We start from the raw sequence: 18,375 nt of genomic DNA on the forward strand, positions 1-18,375 counted from the left end.
AATGAACGGCCACACATAGGGCTTAGTTGGCATGTGCCTGATTCCGCTTTAATTTAACTTGTTTTCTTGCTGTGTGCCAGAATACCCCTGGTTTCCCTGTGCTACAATCTGTCAAGCATCGTCAAGGATGTTAGATCGTTCTTCTGAACCTGTCATCATCATTCATGCCAGATGTGAGCCAATGTTTAATCAATGCGTGGGACACCCAAAGGGAACCGCTTATCTCCTTCACCATGCACCTTGTTTGACATACCGCTGCTCTGCAACATTGGATGGTTACATTTGTTCAACTCTAATGCTAACTGGCTCAACGTTTTTTGCAGGTATCACCATGCCTTCTATCACCTCTTCCATATACTTCTTCATTTTTATGGGCCTGTGCTCATGGTGGGCTTGCCGACGCAGTGTCACACTGGTGATCTTCAGCAGCCTTTGTGTGATGACGGCCATTTTCAGCGCTGGCCATCTGACCAGCATCTACCTGTACCAGCTGCCTTACTTCCAGGAGCTGGTCCCTCCCGAGGACATATATGCCAGGTAAATGAAAGTCCCTTGGACCTCTGTAGCATAGTTGTACTGAAGTCTGAAGTAAATGTGATGAAAAAGAAACCTACATGTAGTCTCTACATCCAATACATAAGTAGGACACATCATTTTTCCTAACAGGGCAGGGTCCCATCAGGGTCTGGAAAATGGATAACTTACAAAAGCGCAAAAGTGAATGATCACATTTCATGCAACTATGTGATTTCAAACATTTCTTCTCATTTCCCTGTGTTAATAGCTGGTTCCCCTTACATGTGATACTGACTCTGCCCCAGACCTACTGACTTTTTCAGGCTCCAGCATGCCACGATTCTCCTGAGTTCCTTACAGTTAGTCCGCCCCTATTCTTCACATAGATTATGGTCCTCACCTACCCTGAATCCTGGAAAATAAATATACCTCTTCATGCTTCCTCTAGCGAGACCACTTTAAGTATTAGCGCGGGTGAGTGCTTGTAAGGTATTACCCAAATTGACCTTTTACAATTGACTTTTTGTCCTAATTTACCTAATTATAGTGGTAATAATTGACCTTCTGCACAATTGGCCTTTATATTATTTTAGTTATTTTATATATGTATTGGGTTGGTTTTGGATTATAAATAATCTAAGGGGATTGGGTGGGGGATTGCAGGGGTTTTTGGATTGGGTGGGGGGTTGCAGGGGTTTCCCCCCCATACATGTCCTAATTGACCTTTTAAATTCTCGCGAGGTCAATTCTCCCGAGGTCAATTGTGAAAAGGTCAATTAGTATACATCCGGCTGGAAAGCTGGACAGTAGGGACCCAGCATTAACAGGAAATTTGCATGTTGAGAAGCCTCACAAAGTCCCATGCTGCATGTGTCAGCTCACAGTGATCTGAAAATCCCCAAGGCATACTGATTGTATTTGAAGGTAAAAAAGGCAACATAAATGGACATGATCTGAGCTTATTTTCTGCAAGACATATATGTGCACCTACCAGTTACCCTGCACTGTATGGTAACCCTGCAAGCATTGATGCCATTTGGAGGTTGCTAGGGGTCGCACTGGCGACCCCTGGGGCTCACAAGTGTGACCCCTGTGGTCTCCTTGCGACCGCTGTATAAAAAACATTTAAACAAAAAGAAAAAATATATTTTTTTATTTTTTTGAAACCGCAAGCTCCTCGGCTGCGGGAAGAGCAGTGGCGTACCAGATACCGGGAGGGACCCGCAGCATCCACCGGCAGCGGCAGACACAGTACCAGCAGGGAGAGCCCGTGAGGGTCAGGCAGGGTGGAGCAGGACGTTTAGGCGCGACTGATGTGCCGCCTGATGTTCTGGCATGGCTGTTTTGCCGCAGGTCTCGTTTCAGCGCGCCAGGATGTTTTGCGCTGCGATGTTCTTTCGCTATGTACACTGCTTTCCACTTTGTCCAATCTGTCATCCATTTACTTGCTTAAGTGCTCTGATCGCTTGAAAGGTTAATTTTGTGGGCTTTCAACTGGGCCACACTCTTCCTCCCAGCTGCCGATTCTGCCAATTTCACCCTTGCTGAAAGGAGACACTGCAGACAGATGCTGTACGTTCAAGGGCACATATGAGCAGGAGGAGGAGTTGACATTACCACCGAGGAAGAACACCTATGCCATCGCCATGGAAAAATCTGGTGCTGAATGTGATTGATTGGAGGGTCCTTCCAAAATTGAGTTTAAAGGTATCCAGCACTCTCTACGTGTCTTGTCATGGTTTATAACACGGCACACGCCAGCTCGGGAACTCCTTCCCATAGAATGGATGTGGCGCACACTAAAACACTTTTTATTTTTAATATACTACGGATTCCTTTCTGTAGGCCTCCAATCGGTCTCGCACCCAACCTCCACAAACACCCCATATCACAATAGACTAGGAACCAGGCCGGTGTGTATCAATGAGATATTTATTGATTTATTATTTAATGAAAAAAGGAAAATAATCAATATACAGCCGCCACCAATGTTGTGGCAACACCAATGCAATAATCTCTACAGAACAATTAGATTAAGATGTCCTATTACAATTCACACAGTTATTTAATGGCAAAACAGAAAGATTTTTTTTGTAAAGTGATAGCACCAAAGGTATGGAACTCCCCCCTGTAAAACTCACCCCCAAACATCAGTTAAACTTGATTACTTTGAATGGAAGGCAGTGGCAAGGAGTAGGAATAGAGAGAGAAAATCGGATTTGGGGTAAAGCCTACCACCACCAGATGGGAAGCTAGCAAAGAAAGTGAAAACACGTTTTGGAGCAAAACGGCAGAATGGGGTTTTGGTTATTTCTCACAACTGCTAGGGGTCAGAATGAAAGGAAATTTGTATTAGATTGTCTTATATAGATTCTTTCTTATTTTCTCTCAAAGCTGTTCAAACTACACTTCTGTTGAGTTTTTTAATCCTTGAAGAATACACGTGAGAATTATGTCCATACAGATGAGCTTCTCGTTGAAATCCTCCTGCATTGAAGAACACGCGCAAAAAGTTCACCCACGAACGAATACACGCGGAAAAAAAAAGGACACGCGCTAGAAACCACACGCGCGACAATAATCTCACGCGGTTCTTAGATTAACGCGTCAGAAAACACAAGCGCTCTTTAGTTCACACGCGACAAAAAGTTTTCTCGCATAGAAGCACAAGCGCTATAGAAAACACGCGCACATAAAAACGCACGCGATTCTCAGATCCACGCGCTACTGAATACCCGCGCTGGAAAAACACACGCGCACTTGAATACGCACGCGATTCTCAGATCCACGCGCTACAGAACACCCGCGCTGGAAAAACACACGCGCACTTGAATACGCACGCGATTCTCAGATCCACGCGCTGCAGAACACCCGCACTGGAAAAACACACGCGCACTTGAATTCGCACGAGATTCTTAGATCCTCGCGCTACGGAACTCCTGCGCTGGAAAAACACACGCGCACTTGAAGTCGCACGCGACAGACAGATTCTCACGCTACTGCGCTGGGAAACAAACGCGCACTTGAAGTCGAACGCGACCAACAGATTTTCGAGCTTCCGCGCTGGGAAACACGCGCGCACTTGAAGACGCACGCGACAAACAGATTCTCTCGCTACCGCGCTGGAAAACACACGCGAACTTTAAAAGTTCAATAGTACTAGTACAAAAAATTACTTTTCTCAAATGTTTTCAAGGAAAATGTCAATGGGGAAGAACAGAGTTACTGTACAAATAAAGACACTTATCTCCTGAGCGAATTCATAAAGATTTTCTGAGTCTCCTGTCTTCAAAAACGAATTCCTGTCAACTGATGTCTTCTCCCGGAACCCCCAAGAAAGTAGCCGCTCAACTGCTAACACCTGAAGGATAAAATCCACCAGGCCCAAGTCTAAAGCAGGAGCAGCCACAAAACACGTCCTCTCAGATGGGGTTTTGATGATGAAAGGCACAGAGTGACAGTTTAGAATGTTCATTGTTGTTCTGCCTTGTCTTCCAACCAATCAGAGCTGACACTGTGAGACTCCATTTTGCTTTGGGTCAGAACCAGGATTCTGAGTCAGCAAGTTAAGGCCAAACCAACTATAATAGAAAACTTCCCACCCACACAAGGCCAATCTGAAAAGGATAATTAAAGTGAAATAAGGAGAAGGAAACTTAAATAAGGAAAAAGATAGCCTGAATAGGGGAAGGAAACCTGACAGTACCCCCTCCTAATGCCCAGTCTCTGGGCCTACCTTATGTGGATTTTTTGCGTGAAACTTAGCAACTAAACGGGGGGCATGTACATCAACTGAATCTTCCCATGATCGTTCCTCAGGTCCATATCCCTCCCAATCAATTAAATACTGCAACCTTCCCCTCACTTTCCTGGAATCCAAAATTTGTTTAACCACAAATTCCTCAGATGAATCCTCCAAAATCACAGGGGAAGGTGGTGTTCTAAATCTAGTTCCTGAACAAACTGGTTTAAGAAGACTAACATGGAAAGTAGGATGTACCTTCAATTGCTTGGGTAATTTCAATCGTACTGCCACAGGGTTGATGATTCTCTCTACCTCAAAAGGGCCTACAAATCGTGGACTGAACTTATTCTTTCCCTTAATTTTCAGGTATCGTGTAGAAAGCCAAACTAAGTCTCCCAACTTATATTCAGGACCAGCCTTCCTTCTCAAATCTGCACACCTTTTATATTTCAACTTGTTTTCTCCCAGCACCTTTTTTGCTCTATCCAAGTTATTTTTCATTAACAACAAACGATCTTCCACTCTAGGATTCCCTGAATCCTCCAACACCTCAAAACTCAGAAAGCGAGGATGAAACCCCCGACCCAAAAAGAAAGGGGACATAGAAGTAGCATCTTTACCACAATTGTTGTAAGAGAATTCGGCCAACCACACCAAATCCACCCATTCCTCTCTAGCTTGTAAATAACACCTTAAAAACTTCTCCAATTCTTGATTTACTCTCTCCACTTGTCCATTACTCTCCGGATGATACCCAGAAGTCAAACTAACTTCCACTCCAAGTTTCTTACAGAAAGCCCTCCAGAATTTTGAAATAAATTGAGATCCCCTGTCAGAGATAACTTGACTTGGAAGTCCATGTAGTCTAACTATACCTTGCAAAAAACTATGAGCCAGTTTTTCCGCGGTAACCTCTCCCTCCATTGGTAAAAAATGTGCTTCTTTCGTAAAAAGATCGACCACAACAAGAATGGTAGTACAACCTTTATCTTGAGGGAGATCAACTATGAAATCCATAGAAATAGTGTGCCAAGGACGAGGAGGAACAGGCAACGGCTCCAATAAACCATGCGGCTTCCCAACTTGACTTTTTGCTTGTGCACAGACTACACAAGTTTTTACAAAGTTCAAAGTGTCTTGGCGAATTTTTTCCCACCAAAAATTTCTTCGAACCAATTCCAGAGTTTTTCTGAAACCAGGATGTCCAGATAAAATGGATTCATGACAATTTCTCAAAACCTTTTCTCTTAACTTTTCAGTAGGTACATAAAGCTTGTTATCAAAATAAGGTAGATCGTCTTTCAAACTTCTGGCTGGATCCAGTCTCACCCACTCCTCCATCTTCTGCAAAGACATATTCTGACGAACTTCATTCAAGAAATCCATTTCTTTAATGGCTCCAGCTAACAAAAAACGTTCTGGAGCAATTATAGGTTCTGGTTCTAGAATCTCTCTCTCCTCACTTCCAGGAAATTGGCGGGATAACGCATCAGCCTTTTTGTTCTGACTTCCGGGTTTAAAAGTCACAATGAAATCATAATCGGCAAAGAATAAGGACCAACGAAGTTGTCGTGGAGACAAAGTTCTTGCAGATTTTAAAAACAATAAATTTCGATGATCAGTAAGGACTGTTACTGTATGTCTTGCTCCTTTTAGAAAATGTCTCCATTCTTCAAAAGCGGACTTTATGGCTAATAGTTCACGATCAGCAATTGTGTAGTTCACTTCAGCAGCAGAAAACTTCCTAGAAAAAAAGCAACTGGATGTATTTGACCAGTAGTTTCATTCCTTTGAGAAAGCACCGCCCCCAACGCCAAATTTGAAGCGTCCGCCTCCACAAAAAAAGGTTTAGAGAGATCTGGATGAATTAGAATTGGACTAGAAGTAAATCTTTGTTTTAACTCTTGAAAAGCTTTTTCTGCTTCAAGGTCCCAGTCAAATTTCACTCCTTTTTTCAAAAGTCTCGTTATAGGAGCAACCAGCCGAGAAAAACCTTCTATAAATCTCCTATAAAAATTGGCAAACCCTAAAAAACTTTGTATTTCTTTAACCTTAGTAGGAGAGGGCCATTCAAGAACTGCTTGCACCTTTTTAGGATTCATTTCTAAACCCTTAGGTGAAATTATAAAACCTAAAAACTCCACAGAATCTGTATGGAATTGACTTTTTTCCAATTTGGCAAACAAATGGTTTTCTCGCAGCTTTTGTAAGACTAAGCGTACATGTTTCTGATGTTGATCCAGGTCAGAAGAGAAAATCAAAATATCATCGATATACACCACAACAAAAATATCCAGGTATTCTCTAAAAACTTCATCAATGAAAAATTGGAAAGCCGCTGGAGCATTACATAGACCGAATGGCATAACTTGATATTCAAACAGCCCAAACCTGGTCTTAAACGCTGTTTTCCATTCGTCCCCCTCCTGCACACGTACAAGATGATAAGCTCCTCTCAAATCTAATTTAGAGAAAATATTTGCTCCTTGTATTTGATTAAGCATTTCCGAAATGAGAGGAAGAGGATACCGGTTCTTAATAGTGACTTTGTTAACTGCTCTATAATCTATGCAAGTCCGAAGCGTGCCATCCGGTTTTGGTACGAAAAATAAAGGAGAGGCCGCCGGTGACTTAGAATGACGAATAAACCCTTTGGCCAAATTTTCCGACAAATATTCTTTTAAATAATCATTCTCTTTCTCAGTAAGAGCATATACCCTACTACTAGGCAAAATTGTTCCTGGCTCCAGTTCAATTTTACAATCAAAGGGCCTATGAGGTGGTAATTCTCCTGCCACTTTCTCATCAAATACGTCCCAAAAATCTTTGTAACACTGGGGAAGTTGACCCACTACAGCTCCCACATCATGACATCCAATTCCAGTCTCAGCCAGAAAACTTGACACAGAATTACTTTGTTTTACATCTTCCCCTAAGAGACTTCCTGCAAAGCAATTCTCCTTACAAAACTCTGACTGCATGTCAATTGTTCTAGCACTCCAATCAATCAGGGGATTATGGAGAGTAAGCCAAGGCATACCCAAGATGATCTTCAACAAAGGAGCATCAATTAACTCAAACGAAATTATCTCTTTGTGACCTCCTGATAACTCCAAAGTTAAAGAACCAGTCCTATGAGTAATTGGCCCCGAAGATAGATACGTACCATCAACAGCCCTAGCCTGCTCTACAACCTCCTTCTGAATAATTGGAATTCCCAAAGATTTTGCCAACCCCCAATCCATAAAATTTCCAGTGGCACCAGAGTCAATTATTACGGGACCATTTCCCTTACATTCCAACTCAAAAAATAAGGATACATTTACGGTTATATGAGGAACCGCTGTCTGCACCGTATTGGCGATCTGTTGTACCTTGACTGCTGAGGAAGAAGTCTTCTTGGGGGTGTACGGACAGTTTCCTAAAAAGTGCCCACCTCTTCCACAATATAAACACAGATTGTTTTCTCTCCTCCTAGTCTTTTCTTCCACTGTTAAAGGACCTCTGATTCTAGAAGATGGATTATTACCTTTGGATCTACTCTCTACTTTAGGTTTATCTACTCTAACTAGAGACTTGACATCACTCCCACAATGACGCCTCTCTGCCTTCCTTTCACTCAAACGAAAGTCCAATTGAATAACCAAATCAATCAGACCTTCACAAGTAGAAGGGCGTTCAACTACTCCAGACAATGCATCTTTTAACTCATCTCTAAGGCCCCGATAAAACAACAAAGCCTGTTTAACCTCTGGCCACTTGCTTTCTAACACAAGGGACTTAAATTGTGTTATATAAGCAACCAAGTCTCTATTTCCTTGCTTTAGTTCTAAAAGTTCACCATCCACTTCCAGAGATAACTGTCTTCTATCAAACATCTTTCGGAAAGTCTCTAAAAAACTAGTGTAGTTTCCTAAAACCTCACTCTTTTGACTCACCAACAACCCAGCCCAAGCAGATGCCTCCCCAGAAAGATAGGACAACATAAAAGTTATCTTAGAAGCATCCGATGGAAATAATTCTGGTCTGCTCATAAAATGTAATTCACATTGTGTCAAAAACACCCTAAACCTCTTATGATCCCCATGATAACGTTCTGGAGGCGCCAAAGGAACTGGCATAATTAAACTCCTTACCCCTTCTGTCACTGGAGGCGCCCGTTGTATTGGTGGTAAATGATCTTCATCTTCCCTTTCTAACTCTGGTGGAGAACCAGCGCCCCCTGAAACCTCATCCTCTCTCCTTACTCCCCTCTGTTGAATTTGTGTAACTTTAACACTCAAGTCATCCACCTTTTGACTAAGTAATGCATTTTCTTCCCGAGATATTTTCAACTCCTCCCGTAACTCCCTGATCAAAGATCCTAACATCTCCATGGATTCGTCGGGGTTCATGACAGCTCGGGCGGACTAAATTATTGGCCTTTCATACTGTCAGGCTGAGAGGTCCTGTGTCCGCAGAGGCTGCTGAACCCCCGACAATCCCCCTGAAATGTAATTCCCAGAACTAGATTTTAATTCAGCTCTGTTAACTACACCCCAAAGGGAAAGGGGGAAGTGGATAACAAAACAACACCAGGCAGACTGCGTCAAGGCTAATCAGAGCTGAACCTGCAGAGGATATAAGAAAAGCAAATACAATTCCTTTATTTACTTACTAACCTTATGAATGGGAAAACATTAAATCCTTAACTAATAATTAAGACTCATACCTGGTTCTTCTCTTGGAATTTCTTAGAGAAGTTTGTAAGAAGCTGAAAATCTCTCTTACTTGAGACTCATGAAGTTTATAGCAACTTCTTACTTGAAGCCATTCTGGAAAGCTTAGTTCGTTGTCTCTTTTCCAAAATGCACTGATCTCCAGTTAGATTGTCTTATATAGATTCTTTCTTATTTTCTCTCAAAGCTGTTCAAACTATTTACACTTCTGTTGAGTTTTTTAATCCTTGAAGAATACACGTGAGAATTATGTCCATACAGATGAGCTTCTCGTTGAAATCCTCCTGGATTGAAGAACGCGCGCAAAAAGTTCACCCACGAACGAATACACGCGGAAAAAAAAAGGACACGCGCTAGAAACCACACGCGCGACAATAATCTCACGCGGTTCTTAGATTAACGCGTCAGAAAACACAAGCGCTCTTTAGTTCACACGCGACAAAAAGTTTTCTCGCATAGAAGCACAAGCGCTATAGAAAACACGCGCACATAAAAACGCACGCGATTCTCAGATCCACGCGCTACTGAATACCCGCGCTGGAAAAACACACGCGCACTTGAATACGCACGCGATTCTCAGATCCACGCGCTGCAGAACACCCGCACTGGAAAAACACACGCGCACTTGAATTCGCACGCGATTCTTAGATCCTCGCGCTACGGAACTCCTGCGCTGGAAAAACACACGCGCACTTGAAGTCGCACGCGACAGACAGATTCTCACGCTACTGCGCTGGGAAACAAACGCGCACTTGAAGTCGAACGCGACCAACAGATTTTCGAGCTTCCGCGCTGGGAAACACACGCGCACTTGAAGACGCACGCGACAAACAGATTCTCTCGCTACCGCGCTGGAAAACACACGCGAACTTTAAAAGTTCAATAGTACTAGTACAAAAAATAACTTTTCTCAAATGTTTTCAAGGAAAATGTCAATGGGGAAGAACAGAGTTACTGTACAAATAAAGTCACTTATCTCCTGAGCGAATTCATAAAGATTTTCTGAGTCTCCTGTCTTCAAAAACGAATTCCTGTCAACTGATGTCTTCTCCCGGAACCCCCAAGAAAGTAGCCGCTCAACTGCTAACACCTGAAGGATAAAATCCACCAGGCCCAAGTCTAAAGCAGGAGCAGCCACAAAACACGTCCTCTCAGATGGGGTTTTGATGATGAAAGGCACAGAGTGACAGTTTAGAATGTTCATTGTTGTTCTGCCTTGTCTTCCAACCAATCAGAGCTGACACTGTGAGACTCCATTTTGCTTTGGGTCAGAACCAGGATTCTGAGTCAGCAAGTTAAGGCCAAACCAACTATAATAGAAAACTTCCCACCCACACAAGGCCAATCTGAAAAGGATAATTAAAGTGAAATAAGGAGAAGGAAACTTAAATGAGGAAAAAGATAGCCTTAATAGGGGAAGGAAACCTGACAGGAAGGCAGTGGCAAGGAGTAGGAATAGAGAGAGAAAATCGGATTTGGGGTAAAGCCTACCACCACCAGATGGGAAGCTAGCAAAGAAAGTGAAAACACGTTTTGGAGCAAAACGGCAGAATGGGGTTTTGGTTATTTCTCACAACTGCTAGGGGTCAGAATGAAAGGAAATTTGTATTGCTTACACTTTAGGAGATAGGGAATGTTTAGAGAATACTAATAAGCACATCAGAACAAAGCATAAATAAAATGGGAAAATCAGTTTTGGGAGAAAGCACTTTCAAAGGGAAAATACAGTGGCACATTTAAATTCAGATATACTGAGGTTTACAATGACAGGCAGCTCAGAGAAGGGCTAGTTACAATAGGAAAATTGCCTTTCAATGACAAGAACAGAGGCACATAACAGTTAGACTTCTAGGAAAAAGGAATTGCTCACAATGGAACAACGGTTTGGGGTTTAATTGGACAGATGCAAATGGGAATTTGTTGGGTAATGCATACAATACATGGACAATTTGGTTTTCAGTTACAAGGAGACTAATTCTTTTGAGGCCAGTTTAATGACTATAATAATTAAATACAACACCAGGGATAAGATGGTTAATTTCGAATTTCAGCTGTTCTTGAACCATGTTTCAGTCATGGTGAGCACATCAAGATCCATTAATTCAAGGAGGTTGCAGATATCAGTTGAGTGTTTTACAGCAGAGCGAGTATTAAGGGTTGCATTGTGGAGAAATTTGCTATCCTTTAAAGGTCTTCTGCGGGGGGGCGCATGGGACAGTGGTCCCCCCCAAGGGTGGCAAGAAGGCCAGGGAGGTAGAAGTGGATGGGGGAGGAGTCGAGGCGACAAGGGGGCCGGGACAGTAGGGCAAGGCCCAGGTGCCTTTAGAGAGGAGGAGGCAGAAGGTGTAATGGGCTTGGACTATGGACATGTGACAGGCCCGAGGGCATAGAGATTTTAAGTTTAAAGACTACATTGTTCCAGAACTTGAGCTTTAAGTAAAGAAGGAGAAAGCATAATACTTTGCTTCCATGTCTTTAATAGAATCATGATTTTCCTGAATGCTAGTATAGAAAATCTAAATTATACCGTTTGTAGAGAGTTCAAATTCTGCTCATGCGTATTGAAAATAGTTGTGTCAAAATTAGATGCTAATGCACATGCGTAAACATCTTTGTAGTGTATTGAAATTAGTTCTGTTATGGCGCATGCATACAAATGCTTTTGTTCAACGTTGCGAGCGAAAAATTACTATGTGAACATCAAATGGTGACTAGCGCACAGAGCGGCAGCCTTAAGGTAATCGCCATACATCTACTACATGAACGGAAACTATAAACTTGTAGCTCTCGCCTAAATTGTCCTTTAGACTCGCTTGTGAAGATACGCCTAATTAAACATTAGTCTCCCCTACGCTGAGCTTCCCCATAATCTTCAGCTCTGTCCAGCCTTCTTGAATCCAGCTTTTCGCGAATACTTCAGAAACTTCTGCTTGGTAATTCTCCTGCACTGAAAATGGTTTTCTTCATTGGGGCTAAATTAAACATGATTAGACTCCATGACTTCTGTGATCAAAGGCAGTTACAGAACACTGCCATCATTCCACATCACCTGAGCCCACCCAGGACCATTTAGTTCCCAGAAGGACCCCCCCCCCTCCATTCACATATGCAAAAGTAAGTGATGATTTTATTTATTAGATTTTGAACAGTCTACACATGTTTCATGAGTTTCATAGCATTTCTTCAGGACTGTAAGCAAATAAAAATAAATTGAAAATAAATAAATAAATAGTGTGTACAAATCTACTTGTGAACGTGACTAGACTCACATCAGATAATCCTCTATAGAGTTCTAACGTGTGAGAGAACAATGGAAGAGGAAAGGGCCAAAGATTACCTGCAAAGAGTTCCAACAAGGTTACCTGGAGTTACCTGCATGATAGTTAGGGGAAGGCTTATTTCTCAGAATGCCACCATCAAACAGTTTTTTAACCACTTACAGCATTGCAATTGGGGCAAAATTTGCTACACTCATGAAACCCTGTGCGTGGAATGTTTGGAGATTTTACATGCTTTGATATAGTGATACTTTTCTCCCAGTAATTACTGTACTTCTTTGAACAAGAAGTATAATCTTAATGTGTATGTAAAAATAACAGTTCATACTGTTTCTGGATTTAAAAATGTATGTATACAACAACATGCTACACTATCACCTTTTAAGAAAAGGAACAGTTGTAAATCACACTCTTCATGCTTCTTGCTGCCAGCCAAGCAATGTGAGTCAAATGATACCTTGTGTTGAAGTCCTCAGAATCAGGAGGAATAGTAGTGTGGCCAATGAATTCGCATTGGACTGTGAAGACCACTTCTTGAGTAGAGGCTATGATAAAAAAAAAGTAAAATCTTCTCTACAAGAGGATCCACAAAAGAAAGAAGTTAATAAAGGCAAAATACCTGAATGTAAGAACAATTCAATTGAATCCAATAATCAAGTTAATTAGCTATTTTAATGCCAATGGCACCTCTATACAGCAAGTGACCTCCAAAGACTGGAGTACTTTCCAACTGGATTAACAAATTAAGCCACATCTTCGACAGAAACGGATTTACTAGCACAAACAGAAGAGCCAAGACTCTAAGAAACATTGTAAGTTCAAGTTTTCTTTTCCAAAAAAATGCACCCGTATGTAACAGCACATGCTTTCCCACTGTTACTCAGTGTCTGTGTCATGTGTGGACATCTTTCCATATTAACACATTAATGCAAACCTGGATCACATCTTCATTCTGGGCATGAACACTACCACCCCTTCTGAGGTGGTAGCAGAACCCTGCAACTACACAAACATGAATCTATTTGAATTCATGAATTAGACTCATGCTACATTGTTCTTACTAAGAAGAATTGTATGTATCTCTCTTCCACAGCTATGCAAACTTCTCTTTTGGGGCAGGAGGGCAGCATTCCACGAAACAAACCTTCACCCTGCCTGCGCCATCATGGCTCGGTACCCGAAAAGGTTTTGACCATTTTCACTTTCTTTTTTCTCACACGTTGCAACTTGGTAAAGGATTCATTGCATGCTCTGCGGCTTAAGTCAAGTTCATGTATACATTTTCACACATAATTACTTTCTTTCCTTTTTTCAGGACTTTATTTATTTACAGTCCTAAGAAATGACATGAAATACATGAAATATGTGTAGACTGTGCTAAGGCTAATAAAGGAAGTAATCTTTTACTTCTGCATACGTGTCCGTATACGTGAATCGTTCTTTCCAAACATCACAGAATCATCTTAGCTCAAGGATGTCAATTCACCGAAGAGGGTAGGGGAAGTGACATCATGCGCCCAATGACATCACTGGAAGAGAGGCAACATGATCGTTGACCCTGATAACATCACAGGTTGCAACAACATATCTGTGCAAAACATATAATTCAAATGATTTTGTAATTAATACCAAAAACAAGGATCTACTAAAGCAGACAAAAGTCTATTTTGGCCATTACGCATTTTTCAACTATGGTTCTTCCTTGATATGGAATGATGACATGCCAGAGGTACACCCACTAGAAGCAACATATGCCAAGGGCACTGCATCCATATGCCATCACCGCCTTTTACTGTGTTGCCAGTTTTTCTCAACTTATGTCATTTATAGCCTCACACGCCAAGTATAGCCATTGCATGCTAAATAGAGTCTCACATTCCAATGTGATAGCACCTTATGCCAAGTGTAGTCTCCTATATGACGATACTGCAATTCTTTTCCTATTATAGTCTCACAAGTTAGATATAGTAATCATGCCTAAGGTGCAGGACTAAGATGTTCAGTTGTGGCCATGATATGCCAAGTGTTCCCACAAGTGACCCTGTACTGCCATCTAATGCCCGTTAATGCCTTAGCTCTGAACAGGATATCCTTCACATTCTTTGCATGATGTGCTACCATCAATCACTGTATCCTGTTGTGACTCTGTTCCCTTATTTACCAAAAGAATCAAGTGTGATTTCAAACATGCACAGCCCCGTTTGAGGCACTATTCAGAAAATGTAGCTTCTATATTTTCCCAGATATTCTCCAGTTATTGCTGCCTGTTGCTTCTGCCCTTAGGTTATTTGGTATGACTGCCTTTGTCCGCACAAATCTGACAGAGTCATGGAAGCTACATCCCCGTCCTGGACTTACCTGGCCAGCCTTCGTGAACCCTTTCCTGCTCCTCATACTGTACTACACTCTTGTGATGTTGTTGCATCAGTGGGCTAGCATGCCAATGGTAAGTCACCTATCATGTAGATGTACTATAGTGTTGAATTGTTGTCTTGGGAGTTAGGAGAGCCAAATTCCAATCATTTCTTTCCTCTTCACTTGGACAAACTTGCATGATCCTGATCAAATCGCTATTTCCCTGTCCCTCAGTTATTGTAACTTGCACAATTGAAAGCACTTTGAAAGAGGTTAAACCAAGTATTAAATAGTCCCTATTTTGCTGCCCCATTAATGTGGGATCCTGAAGATACTAAGCAGTACTGCCATTGACAGCTGGCTTATTTTATCAAATAGAACAAAGTAAGCTCAACACCCATTTAGTATATTCCCAACAGCTTTGAATGCATGCGCCACTGGTTTCCACTAGTTTTGGCTCATCAGGAAAGGTGCAGCTTCCCCTTTTAATGTTCAGTGACCTCTATACCTTATTATTTTTGTTTCTTTGAAGCAAGAGTCTGAAGAGAAGGAGATCCCTGAATCACAAGTCAGTCAACATGAACAGCTTGATGAAATGCTGTGGCTGCCAAATGGTGAAACGAAAAAGGTAATTTAGATTTTCAGGTACTTACTCTAAAGGCCTCACTAAATAGCAGAACTTCAAAGCATTTGCAACAAACACCAGGGACTCTCTAAATGACCTGTGATAGGTATGCAGTGTGGACTACCAAGAAACGTCATTGAAGTCAGCATCCCATCCTTTTATGGGGCCCACAGTCTGTTTTCACAGACATAGAAAACATGTGAAGGTATCATTCTTTGTACACTATAAGTAAATGTGGTGGCCATCTTAAAATTACTCCTTTTCTGTCAATGTTCTCTAATCTTTTCTGTATAAACATATGTCATGCCCTATTTCGAGAGAAAAAATGATTCTTGAAAATGTTGATATTCACGAGTCATCCACAATTTTTTAAATAAAAATGAAGTATTTTTAACTGCATAAATGAACTTTGTCAGTGTCAAATAACCTTTTAACTTATCTTTGTTATTGTTTAAAAAGGAGATTAGCTATTCCAGCACATTGGATTTTTTCACTACATTAACTGTTCCTTTTATGATGAAGTGCGAATATACACTTTGATTGATTTTGTTGTTGTACACTAAATATAATGAATGATGCCAGAAAAATACATGGGAAGGGAAAATCAAAAATCTAAAAAAGCTATTGCCTGATTTTCTGTAGCTATGGTTTTAAGCTTGAGACAAAGGCTAATCAAATGTTCCCCCCACGACAAGGAAGTCATTTGAGAGTAATTAATATATCTGAAAATTTGGAATGAAGTCCCATCTCAAAATAAAAACCTACGGTAATGCATGGCCTAACAAATTTACATTGGATTTCTCAAATAGAGGGAAATATGTTTTCACTATTTCTCTAAAATGAACCATATTCACACTCTGGGCCACCTGCTGCTAACATATGATGAATATGTTTGCAACCATTTTGGACTTGGGAGCAAAATCTCAGTCTAACTCTGGGATACATTTTGGTTTGTGAAGACTGATGTTCTCTATGCAATATATTCTTGATGAGTATTCACAAATTGTGTGACGCATTGCCCTCAACCCCTGCATCTTTAAAGCACGAAAGTAGCAATGCAGTAGTGTGGGCATGATATCTCTTGAGAGTGAGGCATTTTTGGATTGAAAACTTTTTATTTTGTAGCACAGGAGAAAGAAGGAGAAAGAAAGTCAGTAAAAATGTATAGATAGAAAACATAATTCAATTTCTCCAGCATTGGATCTTTCATGGATTCACATGCTTAGAATATTCCCCGTCGTCAGGCTTCATACCGTCCCACATACCGTCCCACAGTTCATACCGAAAGCTCCTTCAGTGTTCCATAAACGGGGTCTATATAATGTACCGGGGATTCCCAGCCTGACGACGGGGAATATTCTAAGCATGTAAATCCATGAAAGATACCAATGCTGGAGAAATGGAGTTACAGGTAAGAAACTATTCCCATCAACAACCAGAAGCATGAACCAACAAAAACATTGCATATCTCTATGGTTATGAGATCAATGGCCTACATAGAAAAGAAATGTGCAGAGCATGAAACATTGGCAATTGAGTCAACTGAAAATAGAACTATACAGACATTTACGTATATATTAGCCATATACATCAAGGAAACTCCCCCATATGTTCCAAAACGTATCGATGTCACCTGCTTGCTTGTAGATAACTCTTTCATAGGTGGAAATGGTGCGTAGCTCCTCCACCCAGTCGTCGATACAAAAGGAGCTAGTTGATATCCCGGATCTTAATATCATTTCTTTCGCAATCATGCAAGCTTGGAGAAGCCAGATCTTCTTGCTGAATGGGACATCCTCTACTAGAGACACATCCCCCAATACCAGCAGAGTTGCAGTCATAGGGATTGTACAACACAGGATCAAACCCAGCCTCTCACAGACCCCCTCCCAAAATGCCCTAGTCTTTGAACAAAAGCAGATCAAATGACAGAGGGTGCCCCTTGCGTTTTTACACTTCCAACATAGTTCGTCCTCCGGAAGGTGTCTTTTGAATAATTGTACTGGGGTCCAGTAAGACCTAAAAAAGAAGCTTGGTTTGCAAAGCTCTTAGGCCCCAGATTTAGATATATCTCGCCAACAGTCCTGCAAGAACACAGTCAGTGGATTTGTCCCTCTAGAGGATCTTTTCTTGGATGTCAGTAAGGCCTTCGGATCTAACTGTGATAATGCACTGCTCTCCCATTCTATACTTGTTGCTTGGTCTCCATCTGTTTCGATGACCTTGCATAAATGTTGAGTCGTAAATGCCAGATGATAATCAGCGAAGTTCGGTAAGTTCATTCCCCCTTGTTTTAAGGGGAGCTGCAATTTCCACATGGCGAGTCTTGCTGGCTTTCCGTCCCAGATGAGCCTATCGTAGTTTTTATATAGTGCAAAATTGCCCATAGGCCTCAGAGCGCTCACAAAGACAAAGAAAGAGAAACACAAAACAACGCAATTCCGCTACGCTATGGTATCATCTGACTAGTTTTCTCCCTTATCAAACAGGATATTTCACCTTTTCTGGACACAAGGTGAACTGGAATTGAGCACAGGTGTGTCGCAGGCAAACATTGTTCACTGCAGGATTTTGGACTTATCCCAATTCACCTTGAATCCAGAAACTAAGGAAAATTGCTGGATATCTCGCATTAGGTGAGGTATGCAATTTGTTGGGTCCTGCAGGGCCACCAGCAGATAATCTGCGTAGAGCCAGAGTAAATTTTCATGATCATTCCCAATTATCGGTCGAAGACTATCATCAGCTCGCAGTAGCACTGCCAATGGCTCCATCGACAAGATGAATAACAATGGCAAAAGCGGGCAACCCTGTCTGGTACCCCTATTAAGCCGGAAAGCATCCGAAATAAGACAATTTGTAAGTACGCTGGCGGATGGATTTGTGTATAACAGCCGCACCGAGCGCTTGAAATCCTGGCCAAATCTCATTTTGTCTAACCATGAGAACAGGAAGGCTCACTCCACGTGATCAAACGCCTTCTCTCCATCCAGCAAGACCACCGCAGCAGCATTTGTTTGTCTATGACCATGTTCAATTGTTAATAACAGGCGTCTCATATTATCAATGACATCTCTTCCAGAGACAAAGCCGACTTGGTTCCCATGGATTAGCGAAGGTATCACTGGTTCCAATCTC

At 41.6% G+C, this 18,375-nt stretch overlaps 1 protein-coding gene across 1 annotated transcript in view; it reads left to right on the forward strand.

Moving 5' to 3' along the window:
• The window catches only part of LOC138579901 (piezo-type mechanosensitive ion channel component 2-like), a 2,232,767-nt gene that overhangs the window by 330,840 nt on the left and 1,883,552 nt on the right, over positions 1–18,375 (forward strand). The window contains exons 6-8 of the mRNA XM_069650129.1: positions 324–537; positions 14,541–14,703; positions 15,145–15,240. Of these exons, the coding sequence (XP_069506230.1) occupies positions 324–537; positions 14,541–14,703; positions 15,145–15,240 (473 nt within the window). The remainder of the gene's footprint in view (positions 1–323; positions 538–14,540; positions 14,704–15,144; positions 15,241–18,375) is intronic.

Source organism: Ambystoma mexicanum, chromosome 3p (assembly GCF_040938575.1).
Source record: "Ambystoma mexicanum isolate Mex_15411 chromosome 3p, UKY_AmexF1_1, whole genome shotgun sequence".
NCBI classification, from domain to species: Eukaryota; Metazoa; Chordata; class Amphibia; order Caudata; family Ambystomatidae; genus Ambystoma; species Ambystoma mexicanum.